Below are 17,996 nucleotides of genomic sequence, written 5' to 3' on the forward strand. Positions count from 1 at the left end.
GACTGGTAGCTAGGATATATGCCTAGGCTAACCTATGACCCACTGTCTCCAACAACATACTTTACAGTAGCTGCAACAGAGTTTAAGTATAAGTAGTTCTTCACTTCCATTATTGCATGTCCATGTACCTGTCTCTTCCCTTCTACATATCCACTTATTTTTACACACCCTCTAATTGCAGCAAATTGTATGGCACTTTCTGTTGTTCTGCTCCAAATTTGACTTTTCATTTTCCATATACCCCCTACTCCTTCCCAGAAGATGAGCTGAGGGATAGCCTCCCAACATACATTTAATTATCTGGAAGAGCACTTCAGGATTCTTGTAAATATATGGAAGGGGATATTCCTGTGAACATGATTTTAACTGAAACACAAAGAATAGTAACCATTCCCAGCCATCTTCAGGCAACTAATACAGTTGGGCACCCACCAGGTGGATCTGCAGCCTGGGGAACGGATCAAAAGCAGTATTGCAAGGTGAAGGAAGCTAACCAGAGGTCTAGCAATGTACCCACTATGTGCCCATGCTATACAAGGTACTTGCCAGTACCTTGAGCTCAGAGTCCACTGTCTCCTGTTACCCTGCTCTTTCATCAGGAGAACTGATGTATAGGGAGAGAGAGAGAGAGAGAGAGAAGCGGGGGGTCTACCCACATTTTACAAAGAAAAGCTTGCTCAGTAAGTCAGTCTAGCAGACATCCTGGGAGACTTCTTTGAGAACAGGTTCAGGGGTGAAACAAAGCATGGCTCTGCTCTGCAAAGACAGAAGCACAGGAATGGAGAAGACAGAGTGGACCTGGTAATTGCTACCTGCCTTTTTTATTATTGCTCTGTGGGGAGTTATGATGCTAAGAGGGAGAGATTTCATAGTTTAAGACTAGTACAGACACTGTTATGAAGAATATTGTATCGTCTTTGGAGTATGTTTCACTTTAGAAAGGGGGTGGAGGCAAGAGTACTAAACTTCAATATTTCACTTTCCTTCTCACCTAGTTTTAGTCATATATATTCCAAAATGGCTAAATCTGGAGGGCCAAATTAAAGCCAAGAGTACTTGCTGTTGCATAATCCTACCTTTGCAGTTCTAACTGCAATGACAGGGCAGGGTCAGGAATCTAGCAAGCAGAGTTGTTTTTCTTTCCCCCCAAAACATTGCCTATGATGAATGGGTTGCACCAATGTACTGCTGTTAATTTGCACTTCTGCTCAGGAAGTACGGAACATGGATTATAGTTTCACTGCTCTCGTTCATGTGCTATAGTCAGCAATCATAAGTGATCTCCTTGCTTTGTCTTGTTCAAGAAATGATGTCCGGGAGGGTGACGCTTATCGTAATGCTCCTGTTGCTTCAACTGATGGAGTCTTTTGTGCTCAAGTACCCAGATTTTGATCCTCATCCTCCATTTTGTGTCCTTTTGTGGGATGCTCTTGGTGGTTTGAAAGGTAGAGGGAGGGAAGTTGGAGGTCAGGGACTATCAGTCTCCATGGCCTTGTTCAACATTTTATCAGTGTTTTTCTAGTTTTTATCCCTTCCTTGAAGATGATACTTGCAGAAGGAATTCTAGTTGAACAGTTAAGTTACTCAGTAGAGAAAACTTTGCATGTAATTTGCTAACCTTCTATTCATGGATAAGCTGTTTTGTCATCAGGATACCGTCTCGGCCGGGCTGAACCGACTCGAGGTGATTCAGAATTTACCCGTTCGTCAGGGCGGGCTGGTGAATAGAGAGGCTGACAAGCTTAATGGTTGCACAAAACTTTACTTACGTCGCGTAAGTAAAACTCTGCAGCGTGCTCAAAGTTCTTCGACTTGGGCGGAAGTCGCGCTAGTTTTTAAACGGCCAGCAAGCCAATTACCGGCCGCCACGTGTGAATAATTTAGCACTAGCCAATTGCGGGGCATGAATTTGTATCCGAATGGCGGGAACTCTTTGCACTGTGCACCTCTGTGCTGCAAAGAGAAAATGCATCCTGCAAAAGCAGCTGCAAAAGTGGCGGGAACTCCCTCCTGCACGCGGGTTCTTTATGCAACAAAAACCCTCGCTGTGCAAGAGGCTCTCGTGGGTCAAGAAAATTCCATAGTGCCGAGGCACCAAACTCACTGGGTTATGACATGCCCCCTTGCCGACGGCACAACTGGAACTTTCGACACACGAGCACATTATACGGATTCACTGACTTGGCAAAGCCTTCGCAACCAATATATATATATATATAAATACATAAACAAATAACTTTGAACACAGAACAACAACTGCTGATCATCGTCTGATTGGAGAACATTCCGCTTTGGTCCGTCTTCTCCTATAACAGACAATGTCAGTAAACACTTAACAAAATAAAATAATGCCATAACAAGTCCTGAGTAGATGGGTTTTTTGTCGTCTCAGTGCCTCCCTCACAATTATCACTTTCTAGCTTCGAATGGATTGCAGTTTGGTCTCACAATCAGGTGGTTGTGGATTACCGATTTTGCTGGGGTCAAACCCGTGAAGGAAACAGAATAACAAGACAAAACACAACGAGAAAGAATCTAACTGGTTTCACTGTAAGGATACTGGGTGACCATCGGAACGGCGAGTCATCCAGTTGTGATGAACAATAATAGGGGGACAATCAGGCTTCTCTTCCAGTTGGACAGAATAGGTATTGGGATATTGTCCCGGCCGTTGAACTGTCCCTTTGTGAACTTGTGGGTGAGACTGATGAGGGTGAGGTATTAAAATCCACACCAACTCGTCAGGTTGGAACTTGGGCTCCCAAGGTGGGGGTTTCTGGACATTAGCTTCGTCCCATAATGGCTTAGCAGTGTTTAGTGAAATAAGGACATCGTGATTAAATTTAGTCCAATTTTTAAACGTCCCTCCTCCTCTAAGGCGAAGCTGCTCCTTGTATAGACCTATGTGTCTCTCCACAACGCCATTGGACTGCGGATGGTACGGCAGATGAAGATGCCATGCCACATTGTGAAGACGAGCAAACTTATCCAGAGCATTAGAGTTAAATGGAGGTCCTCCATCAGACTGAATTTCATGAGGGGGTTGCCAGGTGGCAAACACAGCAGTTAAGGCAGTAATAACAGCAGTGGCATTGCTTTTTCGTAAGGGAATAACCTGCAACTGTCTGGTCCCCAAATCAACCACAACTAGTCCTTTATTTGGCGGTTTAGATCCTGGGAGGGGTCCCAGCAAATCTACCTGCCAAACTTTTCCTGCCTGAAACTGAGAAGGATCGAAAGCTCCGATCTGATGCTTGGTTTTATGACACTTTTCTTTAGCACACGTTTCACAGGCCTGAGCTACCTTTTCCCAATCCCGCCTGGCTCCATATGAGGCCGGTTCTGTAATGGTTCGGCACCAACGTTGATGACAAGCCCGTGGTCCTGGGTGACCCCAATTTTCGTGAAGCCACGCGAGGAATGGATTTGCTTCAGGATCAGTGGTAGATGTGACAGGCAAAGCTATGTCGGTCCAGAGTAGATCCTCCAAGAGCTTATCAATTACCTCATGCACTGGATCAGTATCTAAATGATGGGACTTAGTGTGCCTAATCAATGGAAGGCGTACAAATCTAGTTAACGTCCTCCAGATGTCTCGCCAATCATCCAAGTTCTCGGTGGGAAAAGCTGTGCCCGTAAGAATTTTGTAGATATACTGCGAATCAATCGCGATGATCGGAACTGGGAGTGTATCATTATGATACTTCAAACAATGTTCCAGTACCTTCAGGAATCCTAATAATTCACATTTTTGGACGAATTATCACCTGGGTCGGCTTGGAAAATTTCCTTATCATGACAAGCTTTACAGTAGTACCCATAGGCTCCTTCATGTCGGGAGGTTCCGTCCGAGGCCATCCACGCTGGGGCTGAAGTTCCATACAGCGTAGGAACCTTTTCCTCATCTTCTGGGCTTGGATCAGGTACCGTGTCTTCCAACCTCCAACAATGCCAATTATAATGGTGGGTTAGTACTAGCGTATTCCAGGTCTTAGATTCCCCTTGAAAATGTGGATCGATTCTTCCCGCTTCCAGCAAGGGTAACAATGTGGCACCAGGAGCGCGTAACGTCCCATGCCCCCTTGCTAACGGCTCCACCAGTTGTTCAGCTAGGAGAATCTTTCCCATAGCTCCATATCTATGTTGTGCCGCTTGAAGCGTCTTGTGGGCCGTGTATACTAACTCATCGCGGGGGTTGTGCACAACAGCCCACACGTGATTGGTGGTGAATCCAAGGGTTACGGTCAGTGACTCACCCAGATCAATGGCATGGAGTTGTGTACCTTTAACCGTGGTTAGCAGGCGAAGCAGATTCTGCTGATCCTTTTCCGTCTAAGGCGTGGACTTTCGGGACTTGTCACGAATCTGTCACTGTAATTTAGTAAGGAGTGCCAAATCACTAGGTCCAATATAATGTCGATACCAATTTAAATGACCCAAAACCTGTTGAAAATGCCTCTTAGTGACAGGGTGGAATGTTTTTAGCGGATCGATGTTAGGACCCTCATGCGAAACTCCGTGGCGGATGGAACCAGTGTATTGAGTGCCAAGGAACGTAATGTCATCTACAGGATGTAGGCTTGACTTTTCCTCGTTGATGGTCCATCCCTCACTTTGAAGGTGAGCAACCAGTTGATTTACTACACCGGCAACTACAGAGCTATTGCGACCCATGATGGCAATATCATCCACATAACTCCAAATTTTTAATTCCTTTTCTGGGGAAAGAGAATGCAAGGCTCGAAAATTCTTCAGGGTGTTATTCATGGCACCAGTGGCTAATGATGGAGCGTTACGATATCCTTGCGGACAAACTGTCCACCTGTACATGATGCCATCAATACACATATTCAGTATTCCTTCTGGGTCAGTTATTGGGATAGAAAAGAACATGTTTTTCAGATCTAATGTGACTCCGACCCACGGACTTTGCTGGAACTGTGCCATCTCAAACATACACTGTGGCAAAGTAGATGGATTAGGTCGTTGAAGTACTTGGCATCTTTTATTGACTTCTCGATAGTCCACGACCAACTGAGCTTCATTAGGCTTCCCAGGTTTCGCCACTCCCCATCCTGATGATAGGTAGGTGCTGGCTGTTACGGTCTTAATACAGCCTCGTCACTCGAGTCGCTGCAGAAGGTTAGTAAGGGACTGTTTCAGAGAATCCTTAGTTGGGATTGGCCGATATCGCCAGGTGGAAATGTCACGAAGCGTTGGTCGATGCCAGTCCTGCTCTGGGATAATTACAGGTAATGCCTGTAGCACTTGTTCCCTGAGGTCAAGCATCTTTATCCCCGGGATTCCTAAAATATTGATGCCCCCTAGAACAGCTTCTAGGGGATATCGGTGATCCTGAACCCAAATCTTGACCTTCGTTGTGACAGCGACAGCATTAAGCCCTTGTACCTTGATCGTCTTGGTGGTCTTTTGATGAGGTATCATCGAGGTAATCACATTGGTCTGAGCTCCAGTGTCAAGAAGGAAGGATACCTGTTGTTTGTCATCCGGATCGGTAGGGTTGTAGACAGTGAGTTCAGCATATGGTCAAGAATCAGTAGGATCAGGTCTGAGTTGAGGAAGGTCGCCGGCGAAGCCGCCAGCCATTACTCGTTTTTTGACGGATCCTCAAAATTAAATCCCATTGCTTCAGCCATACTGGTCTGGGCCTTGTCTCCCAAAAGTCTCAACTGAGCCTTTGTTAGTCCGGAGTGAGCAAGAAGAAATCCGAACATAGTCCTTTCCTTCAGTGTTCTTTCTTTTGAGGTTCTTTCTTTTGGGGTCCTTGGAGGTGATCCCCATGGCTCTCGTCGAGGGGTATACCCTGGATGCCTAGGCCTCAATGTTGCAGCCAGGTACGCTGAAGGTCGATCCCTTGTGTCATTAGAAGCTTCCTCATCTTGCTTCATAAGTGCCTGCAATCGTGGGAGATGGCCTAAAAGACTTCCCACTGGTTGTCCTGCTATTGGGTTCAAGAAGAGTCGGAGTGTAACAGCATTCGCTCCTCCGTACACCACCACGCAGGCATCTATAGCTTCCAAGGGCGTTGGAATTGCCCCGGGGTCCGATAGGTGACGATGAGCCCATCTCTCTTTACGCTGGACTGCTGTTAGTCCCATTGGATTTGTTCTTGGGCTCCATGAGAGATACGACACTCCAACTATAGCCAGGAGAAGTTGTTCTGCTGTAGCCTTCTTCGGGCAACCCTCGTGCTAGGTGTGAAATTTGTGGGTTGCCTGTCCTACCACAAGCGCCGGGAGCGGGATGGGCCAGTGGGCACTGTCCGTGACCACATTCAAATCAGTAGTGCGCCCTCCGCTCCACGCTGCTTGCCGTGTCAGGGCACTCGCTTCTTCTTTATCCAGAGTGTCCGATCCAAATTCCATTATCAGTCTTCCTAACCATATGGCCAAGGTTTCTTCCGGCCTGATTTTAGAGTCTTTGCAAAGCTCTTGAATCTCTGGTCTGGTGCGTGTACGAGAGATAGTGGTGGTACGCGTGGTACCTTCTTCATCCTCAACATGCTTTGTCACTGCTATCGGGTAAGCTGCGGCAGAGAGAGGGTTAAATTCTGTGTCTGGGAGCATTGGGTACATGCCTCCTCCCATTGCCCCCTCCCTGTGGTAAAGAGGCGTGGTTGCAGGGAATGACGTCACCTCAGGGGGTGGAGTCACCAAGGGAATCCCCACCGGGTCTTCCAAAACTCCGCCCCTCCTTTCCGGGTTCCCCGGGTAGCTCAGGCTTCTTTCGCCGCCATTTTCTGCTAGCAGCATCATGTGGCTGGCTCTGTTAAGAAACGCTGCTCTGGAGCCCTTTGCTGTCCGCTCCAGCGATTCTTTACCCGCAGTATACATCTGAGCCTCCAGATTCGCGTATTCCCTCAATAGGCCCGTTACTGCACGGAACAGCACATTTATCATCTTTCCCTTTTTCCATTTAATTAGACCCCACTTCGGCTTGTGACGGCCCTTAGTTTCTAAATCCTCCTGCAGCTGAACGAGGAGCTCATGGCCCCGTGACTCAGGCACCAAATCCGGACAGTTGAACCAGTCCGCGGGGGTGGGTCCCCCCCTCCTTCAAGTATCGGGTGCATTGGGCAAACTCCTGAGCGGGGGTCAGCTTTTCTGCCTTCCGCGCTTTTGCCCCGGCTAGGGATATTGTTGATGTTTCTTCCGGGGGCCGATAGTAAACCCGGTCGCTCCCCATTATGCATCCGAACTCCCCTAGGGACAGCTTTGTTCTCCACTCTTTCACCATGGCTTCTTCTCTTTTTACGGAGAAGTAACCATCAATACTTCTTTCCTCCCCTTCTACCGCATGGTGGTAAGCGATATGCGCCCATAGATCGTTAGCGTTCTCTACGTGGCAGTTCCCGGTGCGCCAGGGGCAGCACCCAATTAAGTTCTTCTCCATCACCGTGCCCTTTGATCCCATCGGCATGTGCCGTGGTGATCCCGATCCCATCCTCGTCGCCATGTCTTGGCCAGGCTGAACCGACTCGAGGTGATTCAGAATTTACCCGTTCGTCAGGGCGGGCTGGTGAATAGAGAGGCTGACAAGCTTAATGGTTGCAAAAAACTTTACTTACTTCGCGGGTGGCTGCGACGGAAACGGTTCGGTCGTCTGGACAACAATGTGAGTTGCTCCAGCTGGTGAGGCCAATGCCAGTAAACTCGTCCGTAATTCAAGCCAGCGGGAAAAGGGTACATCTGGGACTGCGTTCGGCGAAGGAAGAAGGATCGATAGGTGATCAGTCTATCGATCAGCTAGCCGCAAGTCGGATCTCTAAGAGGCACTCTGCAGTGTGCTCAAAGTTCTTCGACTTGGGTGGAAGTCGTGCTAGTTTTTAAACGGCCAGCAAGCCAATTACCGGCCGCCACGTGTGAATAATTTAGCACTAGCCAATTGCAGGGCACGAATTTGTATCCGAATGGCGGGAACTCTTTGCACCGTGCATCTCCATGCTGCAAAGAGAAAATGCATCCTGCAAAAGCAGCTGCAAAAGTGGCGGGAACTCCCTCCTGCACGCGGGTTTTTTATGCAACAAAAACCCTCACTGTGCAAGAGGCTCTCGTGGGTCAAGAAAATTCCATAGTGCCGAGGCACCAAGCTCACTGGGTTATGACAGATACCAAAAAACCTGCTTTATACACATTTATGGAACTTTACCACTAGCCTGAAATACCAGCTCTACTTTTCATTTGGGAACTTCCAGTACTATTTATGTCTTCATTTGGTTGGCTACCCTGAAAAAAACAGATAGGACTTGTTACTGGTAACTCTGTCCAAGTGGCCGCATCTACACATGATGCTTACTACACAGTAGCTCATTACTGCTGTGTAGTGGTGTCACCGGGCACAAACCAGAACGTGATGCTACTGCCCAGTAGTAATGAGCTACTGTGCAGTAAGTGTCACTAGGCAATCATGCTGGGACACTACTGTGTAGTAATGCCAGTTACTCTGCAGTTATTTAGTAATTGGTTATGCAAGTACTAAATGACTGCGCAGTAACAAATATGCAGTGGGAGGCTAGTGTAGATGTGTCCTGTTAGGATTCAAAACTCCCAGGTGGTTTTGTTTTTCTAAATATTTAAAATGTGTGTAGAGTATCCTTCCCATATGTTCTCTTGCTAAGTTTGCACCTGAGAAATAGAAGAGAGGCAGGACAAAAACCATCAAAGTTGCAAACTGTGACCATGTGCTGATGCAGAATAAAAGATGGGGGATTTTTTTTTTCATTTTCCTATATTGTAAAAGACATAATGCTTTTTCTTTCAATGTCTCTCAGATCAGAAGCAACAACTGTCCCAGTAAGGAGGCTGTCTGAGTAGAGAATCCCACTAAGAGGGAAAATAGAAAGTTATGGATGATGTGGTAGCAGAGATGCAGCTAAAACCTCAGGAAATCGTCTGAGTTCTGGGTCCACTCCATCTGAAAATACTTGCTGAAACAATTTTGAGGTGATACCATCTTCGTGTCACTTGCAAAATGCTTGCTTGCAATTGAATTTTCTTTTCCCAGGGCATATGTAGTGAAGGTATGGTTTGATGAGCCACTGCAAGAGATAGTATCAGGGTCCTGCAGAATAACACTTGGATCAATTGTGGGGTGGAGTAAAGAGGTTGGGACTAGGGAGATAGTAGTGATATAATCCTCAAGGTCTAATCTTGGATCTGCAACCAAGTCCTTTGGTGGCAATGAATGTGCTGCATGAACTCTCCCTCTGCTGTCTACATGCAAAATGGTAATGACCCTCCGGTACCTGGAAAGGGTGTTGGGAGGATAGATAAACATTTTGCTGCTCTCTGGTTTAAAGTAGAATAATAAATGCCAAATTCTATTCCACCTTCTTGAATAACAGCTCCATAACTTGATGCAAGAGGCATTCACTACCACACAGGCATAATAAGACATCTAGGATTATAGGATTAGACTGTTAACATCATATATAACTTTTACCCACTTTCCTCTTCCAAATTGCTGTCCACAAATCCCCAGCGTTCTCTTTTTCCTGTCTACATACATAATAAAACCAGGTGTCTTTTATGGTAACACAAATATAGGCATAAAATGGCTTCTGGTTGGATAGTAACTACAGCTTTATGACAGTCGGAGAATAATAGCAATGGTAGAAATGAGCATGAAGATTGCTAATCAATACTAGCTTGGAGAGGCTAGTAATAGGTGTCATTCCAAGAGATGCTTGGTTCCTGTCTGTGTTTGGTAAAAGACACTACCCAACAACATAGATATATTACCTGAATCCTATTATCAGTTATGTTACAAGCTAATAACGTCATCTTATTCTTTTCATCAATGTCTTCCTATTCCCTTTTGTTTCTATAGTAACAAATGCCAGGAAGCATAGTAGTGCAATATTGTAACTATCTGCTCCTTCTCTCCCTTTTCCACTTTCACATTCCCTTAACTGTTTTTTCTTTAGTCCCTTTTGAATTAGCTGGTGATACTCTTTCATTTATATAAAGATATAACACTAAAAATAACCACTTCAGTAATTTGGATACAGACAGAAGTTAACAAACAGGTATACTCGCTGTTTCTTATCTTTGCAGGACAACTGAGGTTGCAGTTAAATTCCTTTTAAGATGTCATATAAACCAAGCCTTGCCCTGACTACTATAGCTTTAAGAAATTAGGGTTTGTCTATACTGCATCCCCATCCCATCCCATCCCATCCCATCCCACAGAGAGGGTTCCAAGCATGCCCTGCATGCCCCCTTCTACTTGCAAACACCTAACCTAGAAATGTGGTGGTGTTCCCAGAACACTCCCTTGTGGCCTCCATGCAGGAGACCTCTGTTTCCAGTATGCTTGAAACCAGCTTCGAGGATGCCCCCAGAATAGCTTTATTGTATCATTGCCAAATTTGGTGCAGATGAGTTGGAGTGGGTAGGCAAGATGTTTTTGGGAGCATTACCAGAGACATGCCTCTTAAGGCAGAAATAGACAATACCAAATTAAGTGTATCAGCTGTTCCAGGATGTGTCCTGGCATAGCTGATCCGCTTCAGTGGGCAAAACGTGTGTTGCCCATTGTCCCACTCGTTGATGCTGCAAGACAACAGGCAACATGTTCTTCCAGGCCTTAAGGGGTCCAATCGTGTGCACCTCAGGAATTCCAGGGCAGGATTGGGCCTCTCAGGCCCTGGGAACACCTTCCTGGCTTTCTCTGCTTACTGAGATATACCCCTGGGATCTCTGGGGCATGCCTCAATAAGCAGGGAAAGTCAGGGTTTCCCAGAACCTTCCCTGATAAGCAGGCCACTTGCTGAGGTCCTGGAGGTCCTGGAGATGCATCTTAGCAAGTGGGGAAAATCAGGCAGGCACTACCAGGTCTTGAGGGATCTGATCCTGCCCAGGAATTCCTATGGTGTACAGGATTGGGCCCCTTAAACCCATGGATCATCTGCCTGGAGTGGCTGGAGAGTGTGGACAGCTCCAGGCTGCCCATGCTCTTCCACCATAAAGCAAATAGAAGTCTTCTGCCATAAAGTGGCACAAATTATTACTACCTTTTGTTGCGGCCAAATTATGGCACAAAGGGTATGGTCCATACCCCTACCTTGGGCAAATTCAAGAGGAGGTTGGATGATCACCTGTCTGGGGTCTTGTGAACCCAGCATTCATTCCTGCCTGTGGCAGGGGGTCAGGCTAGATGATCTATTCAGGTCCCTCCTGATCCTAGCTACTATGAAACTATGAATCTTTTCCAAAGATTCGGAGAGCTTTGAATCGATTCGCACCTTTAAATTGGCCCCCTGATTCGATTCAGATTCAGAGATTCAACCACTGAATTGGGCTGAATCTCCTCCAAATCGAATCACCACCTGAAGCTTTACACAGCCCTAGTGCACAACTCGCTGCTTTAATGGTATGTGTAAATTGGAAGCTTATACCATGTTTGTTGTCAACTACCCACCTTCATCCACACTCTGAATTCTTAGGTCCTAGGACCACAGCAGATGTACTTTCAACATTAGCATGGACTGGGGTTCACAAGGTCTGGTGGGTGCATGGCTCAGCATACACTTAGAGCATATGCTACAAATATTAGCATAGGTACTGCTTACTTTTATGGCTGAGCCCTGCCTAGCAACAGTCTATGGATAAATCCCATAACTCAGTGGGAATGAAGGGTTCTTAGCACCCTAGAAGATGGGACTCTCAGTGAAGAGGACAGCATGGTGGCTAGATACCTGCAGCAGGAGTGTGGCACCTCCTCCACCCTGCATAGATGGGTCTGTATGAGCAAAAGCATCTTTACTTACTGCAGAAAGACTAGGCCCATGTTGATAACTCTCACTCTGCAGGGTGGGGAAGAAGGGAAGTAGTGAGGATAAACAATACTTCTTTGATCCCAGGAGATCTTCCTGTCAAGTAGGTCATAGAGCTCATAGAAAAGATGTTAAATCTGTGAATCTTGCAGTAAACTGAGTAAACCAAGCATTTTAAGAGGGCCTGGACCACTTCACTCCCATGTTATCCTTCAAATCTGCATTTAGTAACTGTCATCTTTTTGATGCCTAATGTGACATGATCCAATGGCTTAGCTTGGCCCTTAGTGGCCAAGTAGACATACCAGTTTAGCACCACAAAAATATGACTTGTTCAGAGTTTATCTTCTCAGTGCTCAAGGGCTTTTCATATTTGTTGCATTACTTAACTAGAATGGAACCCGTGACTTATTAAAGGCTAAGTGCTACAACCAAATTTACAATTATTTTTCAGAGGTGGTACCATATTTGCTTTTTCTCTAATTAACCAGGTTGCGTTTTACAATGTAAGGTGATTTTCTATCATGTTCTCTCTGCTCCAAAACATTCTGTGTTATCTATGTTTAAGATTAATGTCACTTATAAACATATGGTTACATTTTTTTGTTACGTGTTATGGATATGAAAATTACAGTCAGCTGTGTTCATTTTGTGGATGACTTATTTTCTCCTCAAAGTGGTAGACAATAAAATGATCAGAACTTAATTATTCATGGACTATCAGCAGTGCTACAATTTCTAAATTCAATTTCTCAGAACCTTGTCCTCCCACTTGGTAGTTGCAGAACCTGCTTTTGTCTAAGAATGATTCCCTGTGACTTTGTTTAATTTTCAGCATTTACATTTTTTCTTTTATGTTCAAGTGAGACATGTTCATTATTAAATGTCTCAGGCTTGTGAAGTACAAATGTGTTATGATGTACTTCTTTTACTAAAATTATATGTAATCTAATATGAAAATGGACAAAATATAATTTAAGATACACATGGTCACATTAAAAGCAGAGGTAACCAGCAGTACAAATATATAATTAATATTTTAACACATTTTGTTTTGCTGTAGCAGTTTGCTTTTTAATGATGGTGATTTAGTATTTAAGCAATTCAGTTTAGCTTTACAAATTTGGGCCACATCCTACACTACTGATGTTACGAGAGCTTTGCCAACAGTTTCCACACATGCAGGATCAAGCACTGGGAGAGTGGGGCTCTTTCATGTCGGAATGTCTTTTCCCAACTGAATTCAATAATTAAGGTTAGATTTTCAGACAACTGGCTTCAGGAAAAAGATAAAACTGTACATAATGTGTATAGTTAATGACTATTTCTCCATGTAAATCAGTAGTTGCACATGCCATTACCTGATCTGCAAATACAAATCTAGAATATGCATTTTTTCATATGCAGATCAACTTTCCACTTTGAAAAATTTCACTGTTAGTGAAGAAAAGGAAAACATACCAGAACAGAGTGCCTAAGGCAAGGCTCTATTTTTACAATTGGTGTGTGAGGTCCATAGCAAACATAAGGTAAAACTGTATCATTACAGCTTGTCAAATAGCATAACAAAAAACCCCAACAGATAGACTTACTGAATAACCTAATTTCTCACCTGGTTGAAGAATTGAAAGTTGTAGGCACTATGCATTACACTCTATGGGCAAAAGTCAGATTTCACATTCTAAGTCTTGATTCCGAAGTTACATAAATAAACATGCAACTAATTTGTTTACACAATTATTATGATTGCACAGGCATATAAGATATATTTGCAAGCACACAGACAGGTAGGTACAAGTCTGTATGAAAGCACATCATTTGTTTGCATCATTGAGTACTTGTATATGTATTATCATGGATATAACCGCTCAGAGAAATTCTGTCTTATGTAGATGAATCAGATTCTACTCCTCCATAGGAAGCTCTCTAATATTTCCCCATTGTTCTCAATTGTGTGCTTAACAGTGGCTGTGTACAAACATTCTTTTCTAGTGGTGGAAAATGTACACCACTAGAAATGATTCCATGAGAGGGAGCAGTAGAGATGTTCAGTCTATAACAGCCCACTCTCTCCTACTCTTTGTGCCTTTGTAAGACTGGGGTGATCCCAGTCTGGGGAAACCATGGGCTGGTGCTGCTATAGTTCTCCCGTTTGCAGGTGACTAGAGCAGTGGAGCAAAGTGCCCTGCCCACTTCTTACACTGGGGACTCTGGTATGAGAAGCAGGCAGGAGGCTCACAGCGCTTCTTCTTCTGCTTGGTTCCTACCCACTGAGAGCTGAGTGAGCTGAGCCCTGCAAAGTGCCTGCCCATTCCACACACCTGGGACCAGTGGTGTAGGGAGTGGGAAGGTGCTTTGCTGAACTATACGAGGGAAAGCCTTCTGAAGCCTGGCTCCTGGCCTTGCTGGCTTCCCCTTGCCTCCTGCTGGGTGGTAATTTAAAAGCTTGTCAGGCTGAGAACTGGGCTTAGGGAGGCTTTCCCCAAGTCCACTTCCTGGCCCCACCAGCTTTTATATTGCTACCCCTGCTTCACAGCTGGGCAATGTGGGCAAGAAGGGGAAGCCAGAGGAAGCCAGCAAATTCCCCTTACTTTCCCTGAATTAGGGGGCTGCCTGGTTTGGAGAAGGGGCAACAGGCACCTGCTGCTACCCTTCCCACTCCTGGACTTGTCTGGAAGGGGAAGGGAACTGTGCAACAAAGCCCCCTGCCTGCTTCTTATTCTAGCTTCTACTCTAGAAAGGTAAGTGAGGAGGAGGTAGTATCACTCCCTGCACTCATTTTTTTGTGCTCAAGAGCCGAGTAGATGCAGCAGCAGGGCAAAGTTCCCACCTGTTTCCCATACTGGCGATCCCAGCATAGGCAGTAGAAGGGCGGGGGGGGGGCTAATGGGGCTTAGTCACCCCCAAACATGGTAGGGCTGCGAGGCAGCCTGGCCACGAACCTCCAGTAGCTGCAGCAGGGATGGGGTGGGGAGGGGCACACACGCTGTGGTGAGTGACGGAGTGGGGCTGGGACTGGGACAGGCACTGCACAGCCAGGGAGGACTGAGACGCAAGCAGCTCATCTGGGGGGGGGGGGGGGCATGGCTCCTGCTACTACATTCACCCCTGGAGGGCGTGGGGGGCGTGTGATCCCAAATCTGCATGGGGTGGGGTGAGCTACAACTGCAGGCTGGGGCTACGGTGGTGCCGGGCTGGCTGTGCTGCCCTTGAGGCAGGTTGCGGTGTTGCTGGGAGGGGGCTGGGGAGGGCGCTGAAGCCACCCCAAACTTCGCTGTAGCCCTCTCTCTCCCCCACTCCCAGTGCCACCGCCCACCCTGCCCTGAGTGCAGCCTGAGCCAAGCCCCACCAGGAAGAGCTTGGTACAACCCCAGTCAGAGCCTGTAGTGGCAGTCTGTGCTCACCCTGCACAGATCCCAGGCACACACCCTCCATGCCTCCTGGCATGCATGCAGCAGTGGGAGCTGTCACCCCTCCCTACTCTAGGTGCCCCCTGGACAAGCAGCTCGTGGCTGTGTCCTATGCCCCACCCCAGCTGTGCAGGATCTGCCCCAACCCCACTCCTCCCTCCCACAACAGCCCTTTCCCTTCTCCCTGACCCTTCCCCCACAGACTTACCTACTGGATGGGGGGCATGTGCACACATGCGTGTGTGCACTCAGCCCCCCCCCCAATTTTTTTTCTCCCTCCGCCTATGGATCCCAGTGTGTGAGAAACTGGCAAGGAGCAGCTGGTTGGCTGCTCCTCCCCTCCCCTCCCCTCCTCTCCCCTCTCACTCTATGGGAGGGGCCAGAGGAGCTGTCCCCCCATGCCTTTTCCAGATGGGGTGACTCTGGTCTCAAGAAGGCAGGGAGCCTTTCCTCATGGCTCTACTCTTCCTGGTCTCCAGGAGGAGTTAAACTGGGAGAAAGTGTACAAACATTCATTCTCCTATAAGAAACTTCTACCAGCTTATTTTTCTTCCAGAACTGCCATTTTTGGTTTGTGAGAAAAGTGGGAATGTTTGTACACTTTTGGTTTCTACCAGGAGAATGGCAATTCTGTCTGTAGAAAATGAACATCTGTACATATGTGTACACTAAAGTGTTCTGCCTTCTTGGGGCTTAGCTTATCTCACTTTCCTTAGTAATAAAAGTAGGATAGATATTTTTTTTAAAAGGTCACCTTAAGCAGTTTCTACTCTATTTAAGTGTTGGCTATCTATACTATGTCTTATTAAGGCCCTACAAATGGTGGTTTTTCCCATTACCCTTTGCATACCCCAGACTCCCACTGACATCAAGGTAATCTATTAAGCCAATAATTTTATATGGATTTTGATGAAAATATGTACAGTGTTTTAATACAAATTATAAAATTGCATTATCAAACACAGTTGAATTGTGGTTGGTGTAGTTGGGGGCAACAGAAAACGTACATTTTAAAAAAAGCAATCTAGATGCCAATTTCTGAATTCCAGTTTTTGGTTTCAGCTGTTCAAGAATCTAGCAAACTAAGGAACTTGTGTTTCACTATACACAAACTAGCAAATATAAAGTTGTTCCTGAATCTACATATAAGTCCAGTAAATTGTAAGTAATAAAGGAACATACCACAGTACCCTGGAGTTCCACAAACTGTCTTCATGGTCACTTGATCTTCCACAATCTTGGAAAGCCCAAAATCAGCTGTTAAGATTTTTAGAAACATAAAAGTTCTTACTGCCTCTATCCTTGTAACACTGGAGGTAATTAAAATGAGCATAGATTCAACAGTGGAAAGTACTTCACTTTTATTTTAGAGAGCCCTATTTTAAATTAAGAAAACTGACATTTTAAGAATGTTTGGAAAATCATTTTATAATAAAGAAACAACACTTTTTGTCAATGGATAAATCTGTCTCGCTCTTTCATTTACAAAATATTTTTAAACTTTCACTTGTGCTATTTGCTTCAAAGACAGAGGAACATACAGTAGCTAGTAATCAGGAGTCATTAGTGTACTCTTAACTTCTGAACAAAGCAGAGAAGAGGGAAACATATGCAAGCTGTAGATAATTTAGATTTTATACAGTGGACCATTTCCAAGTGTGATTTTATCAGATACTATCAGCTAAATGGGGGCTAGCCAGGTGTTTGATTCGGTCACAATCTAGAAGAGCATATAAGCTTAAATGATTTAACAGAGCTACTCGTGCTCAAAATAATTTAATAGAACTACTTGCATGTTATGCCTCAGTGATTTTCTGGGCCAGGGCCAGGGTGCTTATCATCTTACAGATCAATCCTCTCAGTAGTATTTAGATGGCATACTTTGTAGAAACTGCAGGTTTTCCCAGCAAAGAAGTTGGTGATTGTGTGTGTGTGTGTGGTGCTCTCCTCTTTGCAAAAATACTGAGCCATGAGAGTCAGCATGGTGGTATAGGTGGTACCTTGCATATTCCATCTTCCCACAGAGAGATTAAAATCAAATATTCAAAGACTTGAATAATCTCAGTGTCTTGTTCAAAGTCCTGGTTGGATGATGAGAATCTGCCTTTAAAATTGCCAAATACACTACTTTTCTGTATATTTTGTTTTGAATGTGGGAATGTATATTCTGTGCAGAGACTGGCAGTATAGCACTTGATGTTGTGTTGTTCTCTGTAAATGCAAATAAAAAGGCCTGCTTGTCTAAAACTGTTTATCAGTTATACCTATTTTTATATTTATAAACAGAAGAAGCCGTAATATAGACTTATTCATTACAAATCAAAGCTCCTTTCATTCTAGACATTAATTTTCACCAAAAGTGGGACTTCTAGATTTACAGTTTAGAAAAAAGTAACAGAGCAAACTTTTTAACCCCTCGGTATCCTAAAAAATGCAACACGGATATTGAAAAGGTCCAATACACACCCTCTGGCATAAGCACTAATATTGATGGGTTAGCACCCTGAGGGTCTGATATTCAGTGGGTATATTTACATGTGCAATTAATGTACATGTAGGAAGTTCATTGCTTCTAGGCACAGCATTTACCAGTGCACCTGGGACTGTAGCATGCTGAGCCAGGTCGGAGCAGCCCCTGCTAGGAAGGAGCCCAGGGGGGGTCACCCTGCCAGCCTGGGGCTGCTCTGATCAGCTCAATATGCTAGAGGGGCTGGATGGGGCACAAGGGTGCTCCACAGGCTAGCAGCCCCTGCACTAAAGCATCCTTGTGTCCCAGCTAGCCCCAACAC

At 45.4% G+C, this 17,996-nt stretch overlaps 1 protein-coding gene across 1 annotated transcript in view; it reads right to left on the reverse strand.

Annotated features, from left to right (window-relative positions):
- CAMK4 (calcium/calmodulin dependent protein kinase IV) overlaps positions 1 to 17,996 on the reverse strand; it is a 351,293-nt gene that overhangs the window by 37,873 nt on the left and 295,424 nt on the right. Inside the window, exon 7 of the mRNA XM_014600951.3 lies at positions 16,390 to 16,464. Within this exon, the coding sequence (XP_014456437.1) occupies positions 16,390 to 16,464 (75 nt within the window). The remainder of the gene's footprint in view (positions 1 to 16,389; positions 16,465 to 17,996) is intronic.

This window comes from Alligator mississippiensis, chromosome 3, assembly GCF_030867095.1.
Source record: "Alligator mississippiensis isolate rAllMis1 chromosome 3, rAllMis1, whole genome shotgun sequence".
Taxonomy (NCBI): Eukaryota; Metazoa; Chordata; order Crocodylia; family Alligatoridae; genus Alligator; species Alligator mississippiensis.